Source organism: Mesoplodon bidens, assembly GCF_964165515.1.
Source record: "Mesoplodon bidens genome assembly, chromosome: 4".
Taxonomy (NCBI): domain Eukaryota; kingdom Metazoa; phylum Chordata; class Mammalia; order Artiodactyla; family Ziphiidae; genus Mesoplodon; species Mesoplodon bidens.
The window spans coordinates 28,629,165-28,656,579 of NC_138160.1; the positions used below are offsets into that span (position 1 = coordinate 28,629,165).

The 27,415-nt window shown below is 38.3% G+C and overlaps 1 protein-coding gene across 1 annotated transcript in view; it reads right to left on the minus strand.

The window, feature by feature from the left end:
- The window catches only part of ADAMTS12 (ADAM metallopeptidase with thrombospondin type 1 motif 12), a 392,328-nt gene that overhangs the window by 22,032 nt on the left and 342,881 nt on the right, over positions 1–27,415 (minus strand). Inside the window, 2 exon segments of the mRNA XM_081230390.1 lie at positions 10,695–10,854; positions 21,979–22,122. Of these exon segments, the coding sequence (XP_081086516.1) occupies positions 10,695–10,854; positions 21,979–22,122 (304 nt within the window).

Consider the following 27,415-nt stretch of genomic DNA (forward strand, 5'->3'; position numbering starts at 1 on the left):
TAGATAGTCAACAAGGACCTACTGTATAGCACAGGGAACTCTCCTCAGTACTCTGTAATAACCTATATGGGAACAGAATCTGAAAAAGAATGCATATATGTATAACTAAATCACCCTGCTGTACACCTGAAACACAAAAATTGTAAATCAACTATACTCCAATATAAAATAAAAATTAAAAATATAAGTAGAAGAGCTCTAAAAAAAGATCACTGATCACAGATCACCATAATTCAGTAGTAATGAAAAAGCTTATAATATTGTGAGAAGTACCAAAATGTGACTCTGAGACACTAAGTGAGCAAATGCTGTTGGGAAAATGGTGGCAATAGCCTTACTCAACTCAGAGTTGCCACAAACCTTCAATTTATAAAAATGTAATATCAGAGAAGCATAATAAAGTGGCAAACAATAAGAAAAAAAGAACACAGCATGGATCAGCTTGACTAGAGAATATGTACTTCACATATGTTCTTTGAATTTGGCAATGGTATCTTGTGATTTAAGGGTTTTCCTTTCGGTTGGCTGGTTTTTCTTCAGATGAACCTATCCTTGATGAAAGTGAGATCTTAATGAAACCTTAATTCAGACACTGCAAATCACAAACACACTCCATGTATGAAAGAAACAGATAAATATCCCCACATTTCTTTCCCAGTTCCAATTACCCATTTCAATAGAAAACATTTTTCCTTAAAAAAATGATACATTAAACCAAATGGAGATACACACACACACACATATATATATATATATATATATACCTTCCATCCAAAAACAGCAAATAAACATTCTTTAAGATGTACATGGAACATTCTACAGGACAGATCACATTATGCCACAAAACAAGTCTCAGTAAATTTAAGATAACTGAAATCATATCAAGCATCTTTTCGAAATACAGTATATGAGACTAGAAATCAGCTACAAGAAAAAACTTCAAAAACCACAAACATGGAGACTAAATAACATTCTGCTAAGCAACCAATGGATCACTGAGGAAATAAAAGAAGAAATCAAAAAATACCTATAGACAGACGAAAACAAAACACAAAGATCCAAAGTCTGTGGGATGCAACAAAAGCAGTTCTAAGAAGGAAATTTTAGCCATACAAGCCTACCTCAGGAAACAAGAAACATCTCAAAAATGAAAAAAGAACCCCAACATTACACCTAAAGGAATTAGAAAAAGAAGGACAAATAAAACCCAAATTTAGAAGGAAAAAGATCATATACATAAGAGCATAAATAAATGGAGACTAATAAAACAATAATAAAGATCAATGAAACTGAGAGGTGGTTCTTTGAAAAGATAAAAGGAGGGCCCACATCAATAAAGTCAGAAGTGAAAAAGAAGTAACAACTGATACCACAGAAATACAAAGGATCATAAGAAATTATATGAACAATTATACACCAATGAAATGGATAACCTAGAGGAAATGTACAAATTTCTAGAAATGTACAATCTCGCAAGACTGAATCAGGAAGAAATAGAAAATGTGAATAGACTGATTACCAGTAATGGAAATGAATCAATAATAATAATAAAAAACTCCCAACAAACAAAAGCCTGGAGCCAGATGGCTTCATAGGTGAATTTTACCAAACATTTAGAGAAGAGTAACATGTATCCTCTTCAAACTGTTCCAAAAACTGAGGAGAAAGAAACACTTACAGATTCATTCCACAAGGCCAGCATTGCCCTGATATCAAAACCAGATAAAGAGATCACAAAAAAGAAAATTGTAGGCCAGTATTATTGATGGACAAATACAAAAATCCTCAACAAAATATTAGCAAACCAAATTCAACAATACATTCAAAGGATCATACACCATGATCAAGTGGGATTTATCCCAGGGATACAAGGATGGTTCAGTATTTGCAAATCAATCAATATGAATAACAAATTGAAGAATGAAATCATATGATCATCTCAACAGATGCCAAAAAGATTTTGATAAAATTCAACATCCATTTATGATAAAAAAAAAACTCTCCAGAAAGTGGGCTTAGAGGGAACATACTTCAACACAATAAAGCCCATATGATAAGCCCACAGCTAACATCATAGTCAATGGTGAAAAGCTTAGCGCATTTCTTCTAAGATCAGGAAGAACACAAGGATGTCCACTCTCGCCACTTTTATTCAACGTAGTATTGGAAGTCCTAGCCACAACAATCAGAAAAATAAAATAAATCCAAACTGGAAAGGAAGAAGTACAATTGTCACTGTTTGCAGATGACATGACACTAAACATAGAAGATCCTAAAGATGCTACCAGAAAACTAGTAGAGCTCCTCAATGAATTCAGTAAAGTAGCAGGTTACAAAATTAATATACAGGAATCTGTTGCATTTCTATAACTAACAATGAACTATTAGAGAAATTAAGGAAAGAATCCCATTTACAACCACATCAAAAGGAATAAAATACCAAGGAATAAATCTAAGGAGGTAAAAGACCTGTACTTGTAAAACTCTAAGACAATGATAAAAGAAATTGAAGATGACACAAACAAATGGAAAGATATCCTGTGTTCATGAATTGGAAGAATCAGTATTGTTTAAATGACTATACTACCTAAGGAAATCTACAGATTCAGTGCAATCCCTATCAAAATACCAATGACATTTTTCACAGAACTAGAACAAATAATTCTTAAATTTGTACAGGAACACAAAAGTCCTCAAATAGGCAAAACAATCTTGAGAAAGAACAAAGATGGAGGTATCACGTGACCTGATTTCCAACTATACTACAAAGCTATGGTAATCAAAACAGTATAGTACTGGCACAAAAACAGATACACAGTTCAATGGGGCAGAATAGAGAGCCCAGAAATGAACCCACTCTTATATGGGCAAATAATCTATGACAAAGTAGTGAAGAATATACAATGGAGAAAAGACAGCTTCTTCAACCAACAGTGGTGGGAAAACTGGACAGCTACATGGGAAAGGATCAAACTGGACTACTCTCTCACACCATGCACAAAAAGAAATTCAAAATGCATTAAAGACTTAAACCTAAGACTGGAAACCATAAAGCCTCTCAAAGAAAACATAGGTAGTATGCTCTTTGACGTCAGTCTTAGTAATTTTTTTTTGGATCTGTCTGCTTAGGCAAGGGAAACGAAAGCAAAGATAAACAAATGGGAATACATCAAACTAAAAAGCTTTTGCACAGTGAAGGAAAATATCAACAAAATGTAAAGGCTGCCTACTGAATGGGAGAAGAAATTGATATATGCAAACAGTGTATTTGATAAGGGGTTAATATCCAAAATATACAAAGAACTCATACAACTCAACATCAAAAAACATAAAAGCTGATTTAAAAATGGGCAGAGGATCTGAATAGAAATTTTCCAAAGAACACATACAGATGGCCAACAGGTACATGAAAAGATGCTCAACATCACTTATGAAAAGGGAAATGGAAATCAAAACCACAATAAGATATCATCTCACACCTTTCAGAATGGCTTGCATCAAGAAGACAACAAATAATAAACATTGGTCAGGATGTGGAAAAAAGGGAACCCTTGTGCCCTGTTGGTGGGAATGCACATTGGTGCAGCTACTATGGAACACAGTATGGAGGTTCCTCAAAAAATTAAAAATATAACTACCATATGATCCAACAATTCCACTCCTGTGTATTATCCAAAGAAAACAAAAACACTAATTAGAAAAGATATATGCACCTCTGTGTTCATTGCAGCACTATTTACACTAGCCAACATATGGAGGCAACTTAAATGCCCATCAATAGATGAATGGATAAAGAAGATGTGCTATATATATATATATATATATATATATATATATATATATATACACACACACACATACATACATACACACACAATGGAATATTACTCAGCCATGAAAACGAATGACATCTTGCCATTTGCGACAATATGGATGGACCTAGAGGCTATTATTTTAAGTGAAATAACTCAGAGAAAGACAAACACTGCATGGTCTTACTTATTTGTGGAATCTAAAAAACAAAACAAAACAAAAACAGACTAATAGATACAGAGAACAAACAGGTGGTTGCCAGAGGGGTGTGGGGTAGGGGGAGGAAAGATATACATGAGGGAGGTTGAGAGGTACAAACTTCAGTTATAAAATTAATGAGTCATGGGTATGAAATGTACAGTGTGGGGAATATAGTCAATAATTATGTAATATCTTTGAATGGCGACAGATGGTAACTCAACTTATCATTGTGATCAGCTTGAAATGTATAGAAATATCAAATCCCTATCTTGTGTGCCAAGAACTAACATGGTGTTGTTATATTTCAAAAATAAACTCAGAAAAATAGATAAAATTTGTGGTTACCAGAGGTGGGTGTAGGGGAGGAGGAAGTGGAGGAAGGCAGTCAAAATGTACACATTTCCAGTTACAATACTAAGGATGTAATATACAACACGATAAATATAATAAGCACTGCTGTACAATATATATGAAAGTTCTTAAGAGTAAATTCTAAGAGTTCTCATCACAAGAAAACATTTCTATTTCTTTAATTTAGTATCTATGAGATGATGCATATTCAGTAAACTTATTGTGATAGTCAGTCCCTAATGTATGTAAATCAAATAATTATGCTCTACACCTTAAATTTATACAGTGCTGTGTGTCATTTATATCTCAATAAAACTGGAAGAAAAAATTTTACATCTGCTGACTCAAATGTTTATTTGTATCAACTTTAAGTACTAACCTTAGTACTTTCCTTATTTTTCTATTGCATTCTGTACCCCTCATTCCCCAAATTAAACAACAGCAACAACCCAAGAATGGTGTGCATAAGGGTTTTGCTTTTGTTTTTTAATCATCATGAATATAATGCCTAGAAGATAGCTGATATTCAGTAAATATTTCTGGATGAATTTTTTTGACTTTTAAAAAAATTGGTGTATAGTTGATTTACAATGTTGTGTCAGTTTCTGTTGTATGATGAAGTGAATCAGCTACACGTATACATATATCCCCTCCCTCTTGGACCTCCTTCCCAATCCTCCCCTATCCCATCCACCTAGGTCACTGCAGATCACCGAGCTGAGCTCCCTGCACTATACAGAAGGTTCCCACTAGCTATCTGTTTTACACATGGCAGTGCACATATGTCAGTCCCAATCTCCCAATTCATCCCACTCCTGCTTTTCCATCTTTGGTGTCCATACATTTGCTCTCTACATCTGTGTCTCTATTTCTGCCTTGCAAACAGGTTCATCTGTACCATTTTTCTAGATTTCACATATATGTGTTAATAGACGATATTTGTTTTTCTCTTTCTGACTTACTTCACTCTGTATGACAGTCTCTAGGTCCAACCCATGTCTCTACAAATGACCCAATTTTGTTCTTTTTTATGGCTGAGTAATAGTCCACTGTGTACATATGTACCACATCTTCTTTAGCCATTCATCTGTTGATGGACATTTATGTTGCTTCCATGTCCTGGCTATTGTAAATAGTGCTTCAGTGAACATTGGGGTGCATGTTGCCCTTTTGTTTTTCTTTGTCTTTTAATATCTTTATTGGAGTATAATTGCTTTACAATGTTGTGTTAGTTTCTGCTGTACAACAAAGTGAATCAGCTATATGTATACATATATCCCCATATCTCTTCCCTCTTGCATCTCCCTCCCTCCCACCCTCCCTATCCCACCCCTCTAGGTCATCATAAAGCACTGAGCTGATCTCCCTGTGCTATGCAGCAGCTTCTCACTAGCCATCCATTTTACATTTGGTAGTGTATATATGTCAGTGCTACTCTCTCACTTCGTCCCAGCTTCCCCTACCCTGCTGTGTCCTCAAGTCTGTTCTCTACATCTGCGTCTTTATTCCTGACCTGCCACTAGGTTCATCAGTACCACTTTTTTAGATTCCATATATGTGTGTTAGCATACAGTATTTGTTTTCCTCTTTCTGACTTGCTACACTCGGTATGACAGACTCTAAGTCCATCTACCTCATTACAAATAATTCAGTTTCATTCCTTTTTATGACTGAGTAATATTCCATTGTATATATGTGTTACATCTTCTTTATCCATTCATCTGTTGATGGACACTTAGGAGGCTTCCATGTCCTGGCTAATGTAAACAGTGCTGCAATGAAAATTGTGGTACATGATTCTTTTTGAATTATGGTTTTCTCAGGGTATATGCCCAGTAGTGGGATTGCTGGGTCATATGGTAGTTCTATTTTTAGTTTTTTAAGGAACCTCCATACTGTTCTCCATAGTGGCTGTATCAATTTATAATCCCACCAACAGGTCAGGAGGGTTCCCTTTTTTCCACACCCTCTCCAGCATTTATTGTTTGTAGATTTTTTTGATGTTGGTCATTCTGACTGGTGCGAGGTAATAATACCTCAATGTAGTTTTGATTTGCATTTCTCTAATAATTAGTGATGTTGACCATCCTTTCATATGTTTGTTGGCCACCTGTATGTCTTCTTTGGAGAAATGTCTATTTAGATCTTCCACCCATTTTTTGATTGGGTTTTTTGTTTTATTGATATTGAGCTTCAAGAGCTGTTTGTATATTTTGATGTTTTTTTAACCCATATGCTTGGAAAGAGTTCTATAGCTCCCACTATGGAAATAGTAGTTCTGATTTATATTTTAAGTCATTAACAATTTAGATGGCACCTAAAGAAAATAAAATGGCCTGGAGGAAAACAAACCTTACCTGAATTCATACCTGATTTTACAGGATGGGCATGGGGGCATGTTTACTGTGATGGCTGGCTGGCTGAGAAGAATCTGGGCATTGAGTGGCTTATTTTCAAAGCATTTTAGAGGGTACAGGGGTCAGGGTGGGTGGTTGGCTTTTTTTAAATCAAGAAATTTCTTAATTTCATTCTCTACGTCTGCATCTTTATTCTTGTCCTGCCCCTTCAGAACCATTTTTTTTAGATTCCATATATATGTGTTAGCAGATGGTATTTATTTTTCTCTTTCTGACTTACTTCACTCTGTATGACAGACTCTAGGTCCATCCACCTCACTACAAATAACTCAATTTTGTTTCTTTTTATGGCTGAGTAATATTCCATTGCATATATGTGCCACATCTTCTTTATCCATTCATCTGTCGTTGGACACTTAGGTTGCTTCCATATCCTGGCTATTGTAAATAGTGCTGCAGTGAACATTGTGATACATGACTCTTTTTGAATTATGGTTTTCTCAGGGTATATGCCCAGTAGTGGGATTGCTGGGTCGTATGGTAGTTCTGTTTTTAGTTTTTTAAGGAACCTCCATCCTGTTCTCCATAGTGGCTGTATCATCTAATTATAATTCTTGATAAACAACTGGGAAAGGTAAGCTGGGATGAAGAGAGTGGCATGGACATATATACACTACCAAATGTAAAAGAGATAGGTAGTGGGAAGCAGCCTCATAGCACAGGGATATCAGCTTTGTGATCACCTAGATGGGTGGGATAGGGAGGATGGGAGGGAGATGCAAGAGGTCAGAGATACGGGAATATATGTATATGTATAGCTGATTCACTTTGTTATAAAGCAGAAACTAACACACCATTGTAAAGCAATTATATTCCAATAAAGATGTTTAAAAAAATCAAAAAAAAAAGAAATTTCTTGCAGCTGCTCTTTCCTATTGTTTCTATATGAGTAAGCATGACTCTGCCTTCGAGAGAAACTTGTAATTACCTTTTGTTGCCCTGATAATTTTTGGTGAGTGGAATTCATTTTTATTTACATCCATTGTCAGCTAACCATTAGTCATTATCTCTTCAGTGTGAGATTTCAATGTAAAAAATACCAGATATGCATTTAACCCAATTTTGGTGATTGAAAATTGTCTTCAAATGTCTTATTGCTGGGCAGTGCAATGTACATATAATTTAAAAATAACCAATAGAGACTTCCCTGGTGGTCCAGTTGTTAAGACTCCACAATTCCACTGCAGGGGACACGGGTTCCATCCCTGGTTAGGGAACTAAGATCCCACATGCTGTGTGGTACAGCCAAAGACAAAAAACAATAACACTAGGCATGGTCAACCAAGACTGCGTTTCTTCCTCAATTATAAAAAAGCCACCACAACTTAGAAGGATTCTATACTCTCAGCATTTTAGAAACATGGTACCAAAGAATGTGATGAGATGACATGAAAGGAAATGTCCCAAATTGACCCCTTGGTCTAGAACAGGGTGCTTCTCATGAAAAGATGATCATCACTGCTAATTATTAGAGAAATACAAATCAAAACTACAATGAGGTACCTATAGATTATCACACTAAGTGAAGTAATTCAGAAAGAGAAAGACAAATAGCATATATCACTTATATGTGGATTCTAAAATATGACACCAATGAACCTATCTATGAAACAGATACAGATTCAAAGACACAGAGAACAGACTTGTGGTTGCCACGGGGGATGGGGGATGGGGAGGGAAGGATTGGGAGTTTGGGATTAGCAGACACAAACTAGTATATATAGAATGGATAAACAACAAGGTCCTACTGCATAGCACAGGGAAATATATTCAATATCCTGGGATAAACCATGATGGTAAAGAATATGAAAAATAATATGTAAATGTATAACTGAATCACTGCTGTACAGCATACATTAATGCAGCATTGTAAATCAACTATACTTCAATAAAATGTAAAAAAATAGAACAGGGTGCTTCTCAAACTTTAACGTGCATCCAAATCACCTGGGAATCTTGTTTAAATGCAGATTCAGTAGGTCTGGGGTGAGGCCTGAGATGCTGCATTTCTAACAAGCTCCCAGGTGACGCCAATGCAGCTAGTGCAGGGACCACACTGAGTAGCAAGAGTCTGGAAGGCTAAAACTTAATAATACCTCTGAAAATGAGCCCTAGGTAGCTCTGTTTGGAGGTTCAAGTAAGGTCAATGATAGCCAGCCTCAAATGCAAGTTGGTCAGAAAGAAGTTGCATGTGATCATTAGACCTGAAGCATTTTCCCCTCAGTGCACTGTGTTCAGGATTTCCAGCCCTCTCCTGACCTCTGCACCTGTGTAAAAACCAATCACAGACCACTCCTACCTAAATGATTTATCTACTCCTCAACAAACATGTCCCAAACAGAATGCATTACCTTTCCCCATTCCCAAAACCACTCCTGGGCTTCGTCTCTCACAGAATGGTAGCCTCATCTACTCAGCTGCCCAAGTCGGAAATCTGGGCTTTGTTCTCCCTCCTCTTTCCATGGCACAAAGTCCTGTCAGGTGTCTCTTTTAAGCAGCTCTTGAATCCACTCACTTCTCTCTATCTGTGCTTCTGCTGCCTTAGTTCATGCCACGTACACCTCCTGCTTGGGGTACAGCTGTAGTCTCCGAACTGGTTCCTTTCTCTATCTTCCACAGTGCAGGCTGCATGACTTTCTTATCATCACTCCCCTGTTTGGAATACTTCAATGGCTCCCTTCTGTCCTAGGGATAAAGTCCAAACTCATCAGCGTTGCTTCATGAGGCTCTTTATCCTCTAGCTGCAGCTTACCCCTCTAGCCCTGCTGTTCCCTAACTCCCCTTGAACAGTGTACTGCATTTAGACTTATATGCCATGACATCATCTTCTTCCTGCTTACTGCAGACACTGAAAGCCGCTCCTGGAACCTCTCCCCTGACCTCTCTACTCATCCATCACTTCCTCTGGAGGCCTTCCCTCCTCTCCCCAGTGTACATATGATGCCCTTCCCAAGTGTTGTCATAACACCCTTACTGCCCTGATTGGTATCTCACTGGTTGGTGATTTTGTTCCTTGTTTGACATTATGTTTAACACAAAGTAAGTGCTCAGCAAATATCTGTTAAATAAATACATGATTTGTAAATAAACAATCTCAGGGAAACTATTCTCAGGGTATTAACTCTGACAGCAGTCTCTGTCGAATGTCAGCCCTCAATGCTTGGAAGGAGGTAGGAGCGGATTAATAAACAGCAGGTTTCACTACCTCTCATCCTTAAGGATCTTTGGAAAAAGACTACCACTGGTAGAGAGCCTTAAATACCTACAAATCCACTTTCCCTGGATAGCTGTTGGCCAGTGGCTGAAAGGTGTGTGTATGTGAACGCTCAGCTCATTGGCCTCAAGAGCAGACAACTCTGAGATATAACTTTCACCCTGGAGCTTCACTGTGGGAGCAGGCTGAAGCTAGGAATGTGCCTGAGATGGCAGCCCAGCTGTGCTTCCTCCCTTTTCTGTCTTGTTTCCATCTCCCTTAGCTATCTTCCCTGGGAGCACTTCCTGAATGAATCCCTTGCGCACAAGTTTGCACCTCAGGGTCTGTTTCTATGGAACCTGACCTCAGACAGCAGTGCAAGGTTGATAGAAAGGTCCATTCAGTACTTGACTGGGTTCCTGAGAAAGGCTAGAGCATTTCTCAGAAATCTTTGAAAAAATGGAAGTGATTCTCATTTGTGTGGGATGAAGTCAGTGTAAACGTGCTTTGAGATAGGAAAATGGATGAGATAATCCCTCAAGGAATTAATGTCGAACTTCACGGAATCAGACAGATGGCTCCCAGGGGAGCTGGCTGGCCTCTTCAGCATTAAGATTCTTAGCTCTGTAAAAGGGGATTAAAACTACCCACAAATCAAGTCATGCAGGACAACTTATTTATGAAAAGCTCTGTGCCCTTGAGCAAAGCCATTCACCTACCAGCATTCTTCCTGCAGGCCTGCTGGTTGCATTTTTGGAATTCTGGGGGTCTGGGTTCGTGATCACACAGGCATCGGTCCTGGTCTTCAGTTTTATTGTTCTCTGAGGCAACACAATGGACAGTCCTCTTCTGAAAGCCACCTCCACAGGATGCAGTGCACTGGAAGAGAGGGGCACAGGGAGAGAGTCAGCATTCTCCCCCAGGATCACCAGGAGAACCCCAGCATAACTGCTTTAACCCCATGGTTGTCAGATAGGGGCAAGCCTCAATTATCACAAGCCTTTTTGAAGGAGTCATAGAATAAAGGCACTAATAATTTGGAGATGTGAATTTAGCAAGAGTTTATATTATAGATTGTGTGAACTGAATTAGGCTTAATTTACAATTGGGTTCTCTGAAGAATGTGGACAGAGGTTGAACTGCAAGCAAAATAGAAAAAAATTTCATATCTGGACTCTGGTGCCTCAGCAATCATTTCTCTGAACTGGTTTTGATTTGGGGCTGGGAGTCAGATGTGAGGAGAGGGGATAGAGCTACAAGGAAAGCTGAGAGAGGATCAAAAGGGAAGAGGGAGAGGAAAAGCAAGGTGGAATGGAGAGGGAATTCAGAATGGACCTAGCTGCACCATGTGTGGCCTCAAGCCACCTAACAGACAAGATTCATGTAATGTCATGATGTGGCTGCCTGGAAGCAGAAGGGAGATTCTCTGGCCTGGGAAACCATCCTGGGGATGTAAGAAAATGTGCCTGAATTTATTATATATGCATACACTCTTAAAAAAATTTTTATTGTGATAAAATATATAAAACATAAAATTTACTATTTTAAGCATTTTTTCACTATACCGTTCAGTGCCTTAAATACATTCACATTGTTCTGTAATCATTACCACCATCCATCTCTAGGAGTTTTTCATCTCTCCAAACTGAAACTCTGTACCTCCAACCTACCCTGCCCCAGTCCCTGGCAACCACCATTCTATTTTTTGTCTATTTGACTATTGGAGGTACCTCATATAAGTAGAATCATACAATATTTGTCCTTTTGTGACTTGCTTCTTTCAATTAGCATCATGTCTCCAGGTTTCCTCCATGTTCTAGCATGTGTCAGAATTTCCTCTTTAAAGTGGGATAATATTCCATTGTATGTAGATACCACATTTTCTTTATCCTTTCATCTGTTGATGGACATTGGGTTGCTTCCACCTTTTGGCTATAGTGACCCACATATACTCCTATGGTTTACATTCTATTTCATGTTTTACTACTTTTTGCCTCATCTGTCTTATGTAATCAAAATCTCCCAGAGGGCAGAAACCAGTTCCTCTTTCTTTGTTCTGCACGGTAAGTAGGTGAGTGCTTAACGCAGCCTGACCATTCAGTAAATACCCATTGATTGGCTGAAAAAGACTGCTGCATGGTAAATTCTGGAAAAATATCCAAGTCCTAAATATCCCATTTGCCATTTGAAATATTATTGGTCAACAAGATTACTAGGCTTAAAAAAATACCCACACTGGACACCACTGAAACTCAGAATACTGTTACCAAACCCTGTTTTCCATAAAACTCCAATGTAGGATAAGAGGAGAAACATCAAATTCTTCTGAACATCCATTACTTTATTTTACTCTACTCTTCATAAAGCCTAGAGCAAGGCAATCAGCATGTAACCTTATGTCTGTTTTATAAAGTCAGAGATTACTCTGATTAAACCTAAAGGTAATTTTATTCAGTGAATTCATATCAAATTTTCCATGAATATGGACAAAAGAAAAGTAAGAACATAACTATTCAACTGATCCTGAGTAAATAAAAGTGTGCCACAGAGGACAGAGGGAAGAACAAGTGACATTAATCAAGCCATAATATGATAAAAGGTACTGGAGGTACTGGACCAGAATTCAGGAGACTTGGGCTTTTTCACTCACTACACATTGTCCTGGATCTCATTCAACCTCTCTTTTTCTTCCTCTGTTAAACAAGTCTGTTACAGGCAAGAATATACAATGGAGAAAAGATAGCCTCTTCAATAAGTGGTGCTGGGGAAACTGGACAGCTACATATAAAAGAATGAAATTAGAATACTCCATAACACCTTGCACAAAAACTCAAAATAGATTGAAGACTTAGATGTAAGACTGGACACTATAAAACTCTTAGAGGAAAACATAGGCAGAACACACTTTGACATAAGTCCCTGCAATATCTTTTTGTATCTACCTCCTAGAGTAATGAAGATAAAGACAAAAACAAACAAATGGTACCTAATCAAACTTAAAAGCTTTTGCACAGCAAAGGAAACCATACACAAAACAAAAGACAACACACAGAATGGGAGAAAATAGTTTGCAAACAATGTAACTGACAAGGGATTAACCTCCAAAATATACAAACAGCTCATGCAGCTCAATATCAAAACAACAAACAACCTTAATCAAAAAATGGGTCAAAGATCTAAATAGACATTTCTTCAACAAAGACATACAGATGGCCCAAAAAACACATGAAAAGATGCTCAACATCACTAATTATTAGAGAAATGCAAATCAAAACTGCAGTGAGGAATCACCTCACACCAGTCAGAATGGCCATGATCAAAAGATCTATAAACAATAAATGCTGGAGAGGGTGTGGAGAAAAGGGGACCCTCTTGCACTATTGGTGGGAATGTAAATTGATACAGCCACTATGGAGAACAGTATGGAGGTTCCTTAAAAAACTAAAAATAGAACTACCATATGACCCAGCAATCCCACTATTGGCCATATACCCTGAGAAAACCATAATTCAAACAGACACATGAACCCCAGTGTTCACTGCAGCACTATTTACAATAGCCAGGTCATGGAAGCAACCTAAATGTCCATCAACAGACGAATGGATAAAGAAGATGTGGTACATATATACGATGGAATATTACTCAGCTATAAAAAGGAACGAAATTGGGTCGTTTGTAGATACATGGTTGGACCGAGAGATTGTCATACACAGTGAAGCCAGAAAGAGAAAAATAAATATTAATGCATATATGTGGAATCTAGAAAGATGGTACAAACTGGTTTGCAAGGCAGAAATAGAGACACAGATGTAGAGAGTAAACATATCGACACCAAGTGGGGAAAGGGCAGGTGGGGACAACTGGGAGATTGGGATTGACATATATACACTAATATGTATAAAACAGATAACTGATGAGAACTTGTTGTATAGCAAAGGGAACTCCACTTCACTGTACAGTAGAAACTAACACAACATTGTAAAACAACTATGCCCCAATTTAAAAAGAAAAGGTTAAAAAAAAAAAGATGTGGTACATATATACAATGGAATATTACTAAGCCATGAAAAAGAACGAAATAATGCCACATGGATGGACCTAGAGATTATCATACTAAGTGAGGTAAGTCAGACAGAGAAAGACAAATATCATGGTATCACATGTAGAATCTAAAAAAGTGATACAAATGAACTTATTTATGAAACAGAAACAGACTCACAGACTTTGAAAACAAACTTATGGTTACCAAAGGGGAAAGGTTGGGGGGAGGGATGTTAGGAGCTTGGGAGTAACATATACACACTTCTATATATAAAATAGATAGTCAACAAGGACCCACAGGGAACTGTACTCAATATTCTGTAATAACCTATATGGGAAAAGAATCTGAAAAAGAATGGATATATGTGTATGTATAACTGAATCACTTTGCTGGACACCTGGAACTAACACAACATTGTAAATCAATTATACTCCAATATAAAATAAAAATTAAATTAAAAACAAAACAAACAAACAAAAAAAGATGGAAGAGCTAATTCCAAACCAAGCACAAAAATAAGCAGAGAGGTCACTGCCCGTGCATTTATTAGCTAATTTAAATAACTTGTGATGGAGAAGATGCATGAATCTGTGTTGTATTAAATTAGAGGATTAAGCAGGAAGCATGGTTACTGATTTGGGTTTTGTTAATTGTGGTAATGCTGTGAGTTTGGGGGTTTAGAGACAAGGTAACTCTCTTAATGTTCAGTTCCACTTCTTTGTATCCAATAAAAATAAGGGATCTTTGTGCAGAACTGAGCACCCCAAATAGGGATGGGGCTTAGTTGGGGCTTAGCTCTAAGCTAAGATTGCTGAGCAACTGAATTGATCACACCCTACACTGAACTCTGCACTATCCTCTTTCAGTCCTGGATGCTTCTCTTCAGCTTAAACTGGTCTGTTTGGAAAAGTTGATTCCCAGGGCTCAGCAGATGATCAGTAAAGACTCTCTGTGAGAAGCTATAAAATAGACACATGAAGACTGGACTCACTGCTTGCTATCACTCAACCAACATAGATCAAATGAAGAAACCATTTGATTATTTAAAACTGGTACAAACTAATGCAAGCATCTCAATTGAATAATTTTCTTTTTAAAAAAATAAATTTATTTAGTTAGTTTTGGCTGCATCAGGTCTTTGCTGCACACGGGCTTTCTCTAGTTGCGGTGAGCAGGGGCTACTCTTTGCTGCGGTGCGTGGGCTTCTCATTGCGGTGGCTTCTCTTGTTGTAGAGCATGGGCTCTAGGCATGAGGGCTTCAGTAGTTGTGGTGCATGGGCTCAGTATCTGTGGCTCATGGGCTGTAGAGTGCAGGCTCAGTAGTTGTGGTGCACAGGCTTAGTTGCTCTGTGGTATGTGGGCTTTTCCCAGACTAGGGCTCAAACCCACGCCCCCTGCATTGGCAGGCAGATTCTTAACCACTGTGTCACCAGGGAAGTCCTTTAATAATTTTCTTGCACTTACTATTAATATATGTCAGGCACTGTAAGTACATAGGCAATATCCTTGAGTTAAATTCTTGGAACAACCATGTAAAATAAGATTTGTTTTCGGGTGTTGTAGAATCAGATATTCCTCTCCTCTGACTTTTTTTTCCTTTTTTCATAGCATTTAATGAAGAACATGGGGGCACATGTCCTTCAGTTTTGGAAAATTTTTCTTGTATTAATTCTTTTTTTTTATCGGAGTATAATTGCTTTACAATGTTGTGTTAGTTTCTGCTTTATAACAAAGTGAATCAGTTATACATATACATATGTTCCCAAATCTCTTCCCTCTTGCATCTCCCTCCCTCCCACCCTCCCTATCCCACCCCTCCAGGCGGTCACAAAGCACCGAGCTGATCTCCCTGTGCTATGCGGCTGCTTCCCACTAGCTACCTACCTTACGTTTGGTAGGGTATATATGTCCATGCCTCTCTCTCGCTTTGTCACAGCTTTCCCTTCCCCCTCCCCATATCCTCAAGTCCATCCTCTAGTAGATCTGTGTCTTTATTCCTGTCTTACCCCTAGGTTCTTCATGACATTTTTTCCCTTAAATTCCATATATATGTGTTAGTATACGGTATTTGTCTTTCTCTTTCTGACTTACTTCACTCTGTATGACAGACTCTAGGTCCATCCACCTCATTACAAATAGCTCAATTTCATTTCTTTTTCTGGCTGAGTAATATTCCATTGTATATATGTGCCACATCTTCTTTATCCATTCATCTGATGATGGACACTTAGGTTGTTTCCATCTTCGGGCTATTGTAAATAGAGCTGCAATGAACATTTTGGTACATGACTCTTTTTGAATTATGGTTTTCTTTGATAATTTCCTCACTTCTATTCCATCTCCATCCTCCCTTTTTTATTCGTTTTTTTTTAATTTTTAATTTTAGTTTATTTTTTTATACAGCAGCTTATTAGTCATCAATTTTATACACATCAGTGTATACATGTCAATCCCATCCATCCTCCTTTTCTGAAATCTTATTATTTTGATGTTGTGCCTGCTGGCCTGATCCTCTAATTGCCTTACCTTTTATCTCAGTTTGTCTTTGTGCTGATTTTCTTGAGAGATTTCTTCACATTATTTTCACAATCTTATGTTTGAATTTTCACTTTTGCTATTCTAAAAATTTCTAAATTCTCCTTATATTCTCCTTATATGCTTTTTATATACCTTTAATAAGAAGCTAGCTCATGGATATAGTCTCTTATTTCTCTAAAGAGACTAATTATATATATTTTATGAGGAGTTCTTTCATTTCTTTCATGGTCTCTATTCCTTGGAGTTCCTTTTGTTCTGTTCATTTTGTTATTTTGTTCTTGGTGTGATAGGTTTTCTCAAATGTCCAGAAATCCTACGCTATCTATGTATATTTAAGATGAGGCACCAGTGAGCTGACTGGATGTTCCATGTGTGTCAGTTGTTGAGACATGGCTTTATATAAGGTGAGAAGGAAGAGGTCTCTTATGTAGTTTTTTTCCTCTTGAGGCTAAGCTGGTCCCCTGCCTTTGTGGAGCTCAGTTGGGGAGGGGGATATCACACTATTTACTGTGTGTATCGTCATCACTTAATCACTGGTGAGACAATTAATCCTTTTGCCCTGATCAACTATGCCTGATTCCAAGGTATCAGAGAGAAGACCTCCAGGCTATGGTTGGGATGTAGGAAAATTTCTAAAGATCCAACTGCTTCTCTTACAAACTTTCAACCAACTCCCATTTTCCCTTACCCTCACCTCTGCCTTCAGATGTACCTGGAAATCTCTGCTATAGCTTTCTCTGACATGCTACGAAGTCAATTGTAAGTTTGGGTATATACCTTTTTTTTTTAGAAAATAAAAACTTTATTTTTTCAGGTTTATAAGATAGTTCCCATTACATATAACATTATGGTCAAGGACTCTACAACCACAAAAGCCCGCAGTCACATAAATATATCCAATCAATGCCTTTTCCTGCTAAATGAGGCATCTGATGTCCAGAGGGTCATGTTTTGAGTAGAAGTCGTCCTTAATGGGATGGCTCCCATCAGTGCATTAGGAACTAGCCAAGTAACCTTGCTTGCTAGAGCTGTCTGACTCAGAGGAGAAGAATGGACAGATGGCCTGCTGATCAGAGGTGGGACGGAACTAGACTTTCTCTCGTGGTTTAAGATATTTCAAAATCTCAGAATTCAGATTTGGCTTCTACAGCACATTTGGGGGAGTTTCAACTTTTGGATGAAAAAGGAAACCAATTTAGCGGTTAGAAAGAGAAGACTGCTTAAGAGGGGTCCTAACTGCCCCCTTCCTGCAGGAGTGAGGAGAGGAAGGCCCCAAGCTCACCGGCCCTTGGCTTAGACCATCACTCTCCCAGGAAGAGGGAGAGCATGGCTCCGCCCCTCGACTCCTCTCCCCCATGGTTCAGTGGCACTGACACTCATTCAAGGTAGTGAACATCTAGAAGTTCCATATGCTGCAGCTGGAGTTTGCCAATCAGATTCTGCTTGGAGCTTTAATGTGAACAAGCTTGTGTAAACTGCAAACAAGCCGTGGCACAAGTCTCCTGGGACACTAGCTTTGCTCCCCCAACTTGCAGAGCAGAAGACAGGAATACCCCAAACCAAATAAAAGCCCAAATAGGCATCTAAATCTGGAGCAGACATTCATTCTGCTGGACACCACCAGCTGCCCCAGGGTGATGCTAAGGCACAGTCAGTTTTACATTCGAAAGTAAAGCCACCTCTTAAACCCAGGACACAGCTGGCTATCTACTTCTATCTTCCAAAAGTGTACTGACCCCATCACTTTGCTGTTGTCTCCTGTCCTCTTCTCTGTCTTCGTGGGTTTGTGCCACTTTTAGCTGTTTTTTTTTTTTCCTTCTTCTGGCTGTTTAATGGAGTTTGGGGAACAGAGGCAAATGTATATATTCGATCCATCCATATGTCTTACTTGAACTCTGGTAACTTCTCCTTTTCTCTTAATAATGGGTAAGGAGGTCAAGGACAATCCTAAAGGCTGGCTTGGTAGGTGGAGCCACCTCCATTGTCCCCTATTTTTTGATATGCACAACTGATGAATTAGTAGTACATGGCTCTTCCAAGGAAACTTTAACTCATCTCCACCTCCAAGAGACTGCTACTTCTACCTCCCTCTAAGGAAATTCTGTACTTCTGCTGTTGGAAACTTTTACATCTCAGAAATACAGGTCTACCTCATTCTTAAAAGGGCAGTACTATAATAAATTAATAAATTATCCAGTTCCTCCATCAATGGACATTTAGATTATTTTCAGGAATTGCTATTATAGCAAGGTGGCAATGAACATTCTTTATAGTCATCTAGGATTACATCTGGTGGTATATCTGTGGGTTAAATTATTAAAGGTAGAATTACTGGGTCAGATAGTCTATGGATTTTAAATTTCTCACTGATTTTAATACTTCCTATTCTAACTTCATACAGATGATTATAACCAAAGAAATGCACTGGAAATCTGGCTAAAGAACAACTACAGAAAACTTCACAAGTTACAACCTCAGTGTTACCTAACACTGACCTTACCTAAATGTCAAAATGAGGAGCAGCCTGTATTCTTACAGGAAAATGGGAATGTTTTTGACAATTTCCTCTTCTCATTGTGTACCCTGAGAGCTTATGTTTCACACATCATTATTACTGTCATATTTACTGGGATATCATCATCATTCTTGCCAGAAAGAGAACTGCATTATCCAAATTTCCTTTGCAATGAACGATAAGGTACTAGAGCCTCGGGGAGTTGACAGTGACACTTAAAAATGTTTATCTGTAGTTTTTAATCTATAGGATTTTTCTCCCCTGAATGGGCCCAAAGTTACAGCATTCTCATGACAGTTCAAAGTATATCAAATTTTCTTTTCTGATGGTCACATTTGATTGATTAGTGATGCTTATAATTGTTACACAGGGCTCCAGGGTATTTATGAAAAGCCTAATCCTGAAACACATCTTTATCTGTTGAGGACAATTTTTTCAGGTTGTGAAATCAAAGATGGATGAGGAAAATTGGTTTTAGAAATAACTGAACCTCCAATAAATAGGAAATAAAGTATATTTCCAAGGGAGATATTGTAAGATGCCTAACTATAAATTAAATTTTCTTCATATGAAAAATAATACAACTGTATGACATTGTTTTCTGTTGTTCACATGACCCATGGGGGTAGGGTGAAAACTGGTCCTGGACCTGGCAGACAGCTTAGTAGAATGTATAACCAGAAGCTTGCCCAGACACCAGAATCTCCCTTGGCAATTCATCATGAATCAGCATTAGATGCCAATTAATATAGGGGATTCATAGAAAATACTACGGGTTCTGTCTAAGGGAATGATTGATGTCATTCTTCATTGTCTACTAGGCATTTTTAAGCTATAAAAATAGTAAAATATGTAATTTTTACTTGTTGCAGGCTAACTGATTAATGTACAATGTTCCTTTAGCAATAACGAGTCATCTTGTTCTTCCTGGATTTGGGAAGAGACCAATACAACCTTGAGTTGGATGCACCAGCAGGAGCCTTTTTTAAGAGTACATGTCACGGGACTTTCCTGGTGGTGCAGTGGTTAAGAATCTGCCTGCTAATGCAGGGGACAGGGGTTCGAGCCCTGGTCCGGGAAGATCTCACATGCCGCGGAGCAACTAAGCCCATGCGCCACAACTACTGAGCCTCTGTTCTAGAGCCCATGAACCACAACTGCTGAGCCTACGTCCCACAACTACTGAAGCCTGCGCACCTAGAGCCTGTGCTCCACAACAAGAGAAGCCACCGCAATGAGAAGCCCGCGCACCACAATGAAGAGTAGCCCCTGCTAGCCGCAACTAGAGAAAGCCCACATGCAGCAACGAAGACCCAACACAGCCAAAAATAAATTTAAAAAAAAAGTACCTGCCAGCATCCAAATTGATCATGGCTATGCAGGTAAAACTACACAACTATAACAATGACAATTGCTAAGAACATAGCAACCTAAAAATATCTTGGGACATTATGTTTGGTAAAATACTGCATTAGCGTCTGTTATAATTATAACCATCAAAATATACTTACACAGGAACAAGTTACTTTAAAAAATATTAATAGTTGAGAGGTTAGTGTGTCAGATCCTCTTGGCTCACCTGTCTCCCAGATGTTGGCCTTTGATGGGCCCCAGCTGAGGTGGCAACCAGCTTCATGGAAGCTCATTGGCCTGCACCTCATGCATGCCCTTGCTGTGTGTCTTTTACCCTGACAATGGATTTTCTTGTTGCCAATGAGATGTGAGACACAGTGGGACCTGCCCACACATAAATAACCCCAGGACAACGGGGGATGCTACCCATCTAAGGGGAGACTTTTTACACAATCCTGGGAGATAGGAGCCGGTAGATAATCTCCTCTCTTCCTGCCTCTGGACAAACTGCTCCAAGAGACAGTAGTTCAACCAGCTTTTAAAAGACCTTCTTTCGGGCTTCCCTGGTGGTGCAGTGGTTGGGAGTCCGCCTGCCAATGCAGGGGACACGGGTTTGTGCCCCGGTCCGGGAGGATCCCGCGTGCCGTGGAGCGGCTGGGCCCGTGGGCCATGGCCGTTGAGCCTGCACGTCCGGAACCTGTGCTTCACAGCAGGAGATGCCAAAAAAGACCTTCTTTCCAGAGCAATCAGTTGCTCTTGACACCAAGCAGTGGTCAGTTAGGAAAAATGGTCAGCCTGGTAATGCACCACCTCATACTTGATTCTCCTCCTTCCCTGCCTCCTTCCTCTTTTCTATCACTCCTGATTCCCTGACATTGTATTTCCTTATAAAGTATTAGATTTTGCCTCAGCTTTATTTTCTAGAGAACCTAGAATACAATAAGTCAGAGTAATGGAAGAATCTGTGTGTGGAAGAATTTTTTTTATTTTCAGTGTCACTGATAGTCTTATTTCTACAATAAACTTTGTAAGAATCATAAATCTTTCTCTCATTTACAATTTAAATATTTCTTTTGTCCTTCCATCAAACATTCTGGCCATCTAGCAAACTGATAATCTGCAGGTTGACAAGAGACCTGAAATTCACTAAATCATGCTAAGCCTCAAGCTTCAGGGCACATGCAACTCCTATTTGCTCTGCAAAAAGCCAGAGGATCCAAGATGTTAGGACCCCAAATCACTTTTCCTTAGGCTTTGTGCCTTTGGGCTAGTTTTCGGTATTTGATCTTTTCTCTTTTGAAAGTATTTGATCTTTTTATCTTCTGAACTCAGGACAGTTAACACTGACCACCATGTCAGCCATGGGTCAAGTTTTAGCAGACTTAGAGGTATTAGAGAAAAGAAAAGTAAAATACAGAACTGAAATATATAGAAACACACTTTAAATCAGTGTATACATTTAACATTTACAGGGATTATATATGACTTTTAAAATCAAAAGGAAACAAATGCTATTTTTAAAAAATAAATGAAAGAGATTATAACTGACTCTTACCAGGTCCCAGTTCCCAGTGGCCCAGTGACAGCAAGGGTGCCCATTGCAGGGTTCAATGGATGTGGGCCTTATCATCCAGTCACACAGGCCTCCTGGACAAGTCACTCCTCTCTTCTGAATTCCGCCTCCACATGACCTGGAACACTGGTCCACAACAGGGACAAAGTCAGGTAAAAATCACATGGTGTCATTTTCAGAGATAAAGGGTAGGGACGTGTCTTTTTTCACTGTGTCTTCAGTGCCTGACACAGCTCGTGGCAGATGTGAATATTCAGTAGATGCTGAATAAATGTTTACTTTATTTAGAAAAAATACTTGACAGTTCATCTCTAGTTCCACACCCTGTATGTCAACCCATTCCCCCCTAATTATTTAGTAAGAGTGTTCCTTTTTCAGTTTGGAAATTAAAAAATGAATGTTTCAGGTAAGTCTGGAACAAGCATTATTTTTTCTATGTCATATTATTAAGTTACAAAGATATACATGTATATAGTATAAAATATAACCTATCTTTAGAGCAGAAATTCCTATGATTACTGAACAAATATTCATGATTACTGAATATTTCACGTGGGGATTAAAAAATCAGTTTGGTAATCACTGGTTCAGCATTACTTGAGATAAGGCATACCTTATTGCAGTACATCACAAAGTTGGTAGCAACAGTTAGGACCAGCTATATTAACTCCAAATCTAGGTAGCTTCGTATAATCACCAAAACATGTTCCTAGTGTCTGTCTGAATTCACAATCATGTGTATTTAGATGTTTTTCATCAAAGTATGCTAGAATAAAGAATTTAGATTGCCAAAACAGCTATAATTAATTTTTAAATAAAGAACTCAAGAAAAGACAGAAAAACTCAATAGAATTATATTTTCTTTAAATGCTTTTACTATTATTTTTGCTGTGTACACTGTTACTAAGAATATGTCTATTGGAATCTGGAACATTTGTGCCAGGTTCCTTACAATGACCGCTCTGTCATTTCAAATGACAAAGGTGAAATAAGCCCCAGGACTCAGCCCTTCCATCAGCAGGTGAGCTCCAGACCCGGACCCCACAGGGCCCACTGCCACCTGCACTGGAACATTGCCCCACCCACCAGTGGGCCAACAATAGCACCAAGATCACCAGGCCATGCAGCTAGCCATGTTATGAGCTGGCCCTTCCCATCAGCATGCCAGCAGCCACCAGATGAGGCAGGGCCTAGGAATCAACCATATCAGGAAAAAGCCCACCTACCAGAGCTCCTACAGTAGTCAATCCCACCACAATAGAAGGGCCCATGCAGCCCACATAGGGGGCACCCCTAGAGCACACAGCTCTAGTGACCAGAGGTGAGTGTGCTATTGCCCCACTGGACATATTGTACATAAGGCCACTTCTGTAAGATTGGGAAACGTAACCAACCTACCTAATACATAGAAATAAACACAGAGAATTAGGCAAAATGAGGAGTCAGAGGAATATGTTCCAAATTAAGGAACAAAACAAAATCTCAGAAAAAGAACTAAATGAAGTGGAGGTAAGCAATCTACCTCATAAAGAGTTCAAGGTAAAGATCATAAAAATGCTCAACAAACTCAGGAGAAGAATAAATGAATAAGGTGAGAATTTCAACAGAGTTAGAAAATATAAAGAAGGACCAGACAGAGGTAAAGACTACAATAACTGAGATATAAAGTACATTAGAAAGAATCAACAGTAGATTAGATTATACAGAGGAACATATCAGTGAACTGGAAGAGGAGTGGAAATCACCCAAGCTGAACAGAATAAGGAAAGAATTTTTAAAAATGAGGACAGGTTAAGAGACCTCTGAGAAATGCAAATCAAAACTACAATGAGGTATCACCTCACACTACTCAGAATGGCCATCAACAAAAAATCTACAAACATGGGCTTCCCTAGTGGCGCAGTGGTTGAGAGTCCACCTGCTGATGCAGGGGACATGGGTTCGTGCCGCGGTCTGGGAAGATCCCACATGCCATGGAGTGGCTAGGCCTGTGAACAATGGCTGCTGAGCCTATGCGTCCAGAGCCTGTGCTCCACAATGGGAGAGGCCACAACAGTGAGAAGCCCGCATACTGAAAAAAAAAAAAAAAAAAAAAACTACAAACAGTAAATGCTTGAGAGGAAGTGCAGAAAAGGGAACCCTCTTGCACTGTTGGTGGGAATGTAAATTGATACAGCCACTATGGAGAACAGTATGGAGGTTCCTTAAAAAACTACAAATAGAACTATCATACTACCCAGCAATCCCACTACTGGGCATATACCCTGAGAAAACCATAATTCAAAAAGAGTCATGTACCACAATGTTCCTTGCAGCTCTCTTTACAATAGCCAGGATATGGAAGCAACCTAAGTGTCCATCGACAGATGAATGGATAAAGAAGAGGTGGCACATATATACAATGGAATATTACTCAGCCATAAAAAGAAATGAAATTGAGTTATTTGTAGTGAGGTGGATGGACCTAGAGTCTGTCATACAGAGTGAAGTAAGTCAGAAAGAGAAAAATAAATACTGTATGTTAACATATATATATATGGAACTTAAAAAAATGGTTCTAAAGAACCTAGGGGCAGGACAGGAATAAAAATGCAGACGTAGAGAATGGACTTGAGGAGACGTGGAGGGAGAAGCGTAAGCTGGGACGATGTGAGAGAGTGGCACGGACATATATACACTACCAAATGTAAAATAGATAGCTAGTGGGAAGCAGCTGCGTAGACAGGGAGATCAGCTCGGTGCTTTGTGACCACCTAGAGGGGTGGGATAGGGAGGGCGGGAGGGAGATGCAAGAGGGAGGGGATATGGGGATATATGTATACATATAGCTGATTCACTTTGTTATACAGCAGAAACTGACACACCATTGTAAAGCAATTATACTCCAATAAAGAAGTTAAATTTAAAAAAAGAAAGAAAATTACAGACTAATATCACTGATCAACATAGATGCAAAAATTCCCAAAAAATATTTTTTAAAAAAATCTAATGATACATTAAAATGATCATACACCATGATCAAGTGGGATTTATCCCAGGGATAAAAGGATTGTTTTTGATTCAAAATCAATCAGTGTGATACACCACATTAACAAACTGAATAAAAATAATCATGATCACATCAATAGATGCAGAAAAAGCTTTTCACAAAGTTCAACACCCATTTATAATAAAAACTGTCAACAAAGTGGGTACAGGGAACATACCTCAACATAATAAAGGCCGTATATGACAAACCTATAGCAAACATCATACTCAACAGTAAAAAGCTGTAACCATTTCCCCTAAGATCAGGAATAAGACAAGGATGCCCACTCTTGTCACTTTTATTCAACATAGTATTGGAAGTCCTAGCCACAACAATCAGACAAGAAAATAAGAGGAATCCATATTGGAAAGGAAGAAGTAAAACTGTCACTGTTTGCAGATGACATGATACTATACATAGAGAATCCTAAAGATGCCACCAAAAAACTACTAGAGCTCATCAATGAATTTGATAAAGTTGCAGGATATAAAATAAATATACAGAAATCTGTTGCATTTCTGTAACTAAAAATGAACTAGTAGGAAGAGAAATTAAGGAACAATCCAATTTACAACTATATCAAAAAGAATAAAATACCAAGGAATAAATCTAACCAAGGAGGTAAAAGACTTGTACTTGGAAAACTATAAGACACTGAAGAAAGCAACTGAAGATAACACAAACAACTAGAAAGATACACTGTGCTCATGGGTTGGAAGAATTAATATAGTTAAAATGACTATACTACCCAAGGAAACTACAGATTCAGTGCAATCCCTATCAAAATACCAATGACATTTTTCACAGAACTAGAACAAATAATTCTTAAATTTGTATGGAAACACAAAAGACCTTGAATAGGCAAAACAATCCTGAGAAAGAAGAAAGGTGGAGGTGTCACATGCCCTGATTTCCAACTATACTACAAGGCTATGGTAATCAAAACAGTATGGTACTGGCACAAAAACAGACACAGTTCTATGTAAGAGGATAGAGAGTCCAGAAATAAACCCATACTTATATGGTCAACTAATCTATGACAAAGGTGGCAAGAATATACAATGGGGACTAGACAGCCTTTTCAATAAAAGGTGTTGGAAAAACTGGACTACTTTTTCACACCATATACAAAAATAAACTGAAAATGGATTAAAGATTTAAATGTAAGACCTGAAACTATAAAACTTCTTGAAGAAAACATAGGCTGTAGATACACTCTTTGACATTGGTTTTAGCTATATATATATATATATTTTTTTGATCTGTCTCTTCAGGCAACAGAAAGAAAAGCAAAAATAAACAAATGGGAATATATCAAACCAAAAAGCTTTTGCACAGTGAAGTAAAATATCAACAAAATGAAAAGGCTGCCTACTGAATGGGAGAATCTATTTTCAAACAATATATTTGATAAGGGATTAATATACAAAATATACAAAGAACTCATACAAGTCAACATCAAAAAACATACAACCTGATTAAAAAATGGGCAGAGGACCCAAATAGAATTTTTTCCAAAGAAGACATACAGATGGCAAACAGCAATGTGGAAAGATGCTCAGCATCAATAATTATCAGGGAAATGCAAATCAAAACCACAATGAGTTATCACCTCACAGCTGTCAGAATGGCTATCTTCAAAAAAGACAACCAATAACAAATCTTGGCCAGGATGTGGAGAAAAGGGAACCCCTGTGCCCTGTTGGTGGGAATTTAAATTGGGGTAGTCATTATGGAAAACTGTATGGAGGTTCCTCCAAGAATTAAAAATAGAACTGCCATATGATCCAGCAATTTCACTCTTGGGTATTTACTGAAGAAAACAAATACCAATTCAAAGATATATATGCACCTCAATATTCACTGCAACATTATTTATAACAGAAGATATGGAAGCAATGTAAGTGTCCATTGATAGATGAATGGATAAAGAAGACGTGGTGTGTGCGTGTACACACACACACACAAAATGGAATACTACTCAGCCATAAAAAATAAAATCTTGCCACCTAGGACAACATGGATTGATATATAAGTGAAATAAGTCAGACAAAGAAAGACAAATACCACATGATCTCACTTACATGTGGAATGTAAAAACAAAACAAACAGACAAAACAAAATGAAAAGAGACACATAGATAGAACAAATTCTGGTGTTTGCCAGAAGGTAGAGCTGTGGGGTAGGGGGGAAAATAGGTGAAGGGGATGAAGAGGTACAAACCTCCTGATGTATAATAAATACGTCATGTGGATGTAATATACAACATAAGGAATATAATCAATAATATTGAAATAACTTATTATGGGGACAGATGGTTACTAGAGTGTGATGATCATTTCATAATGTATGCAAAAGTCAAAGCATCATATAGTACACCTGAAATTTACG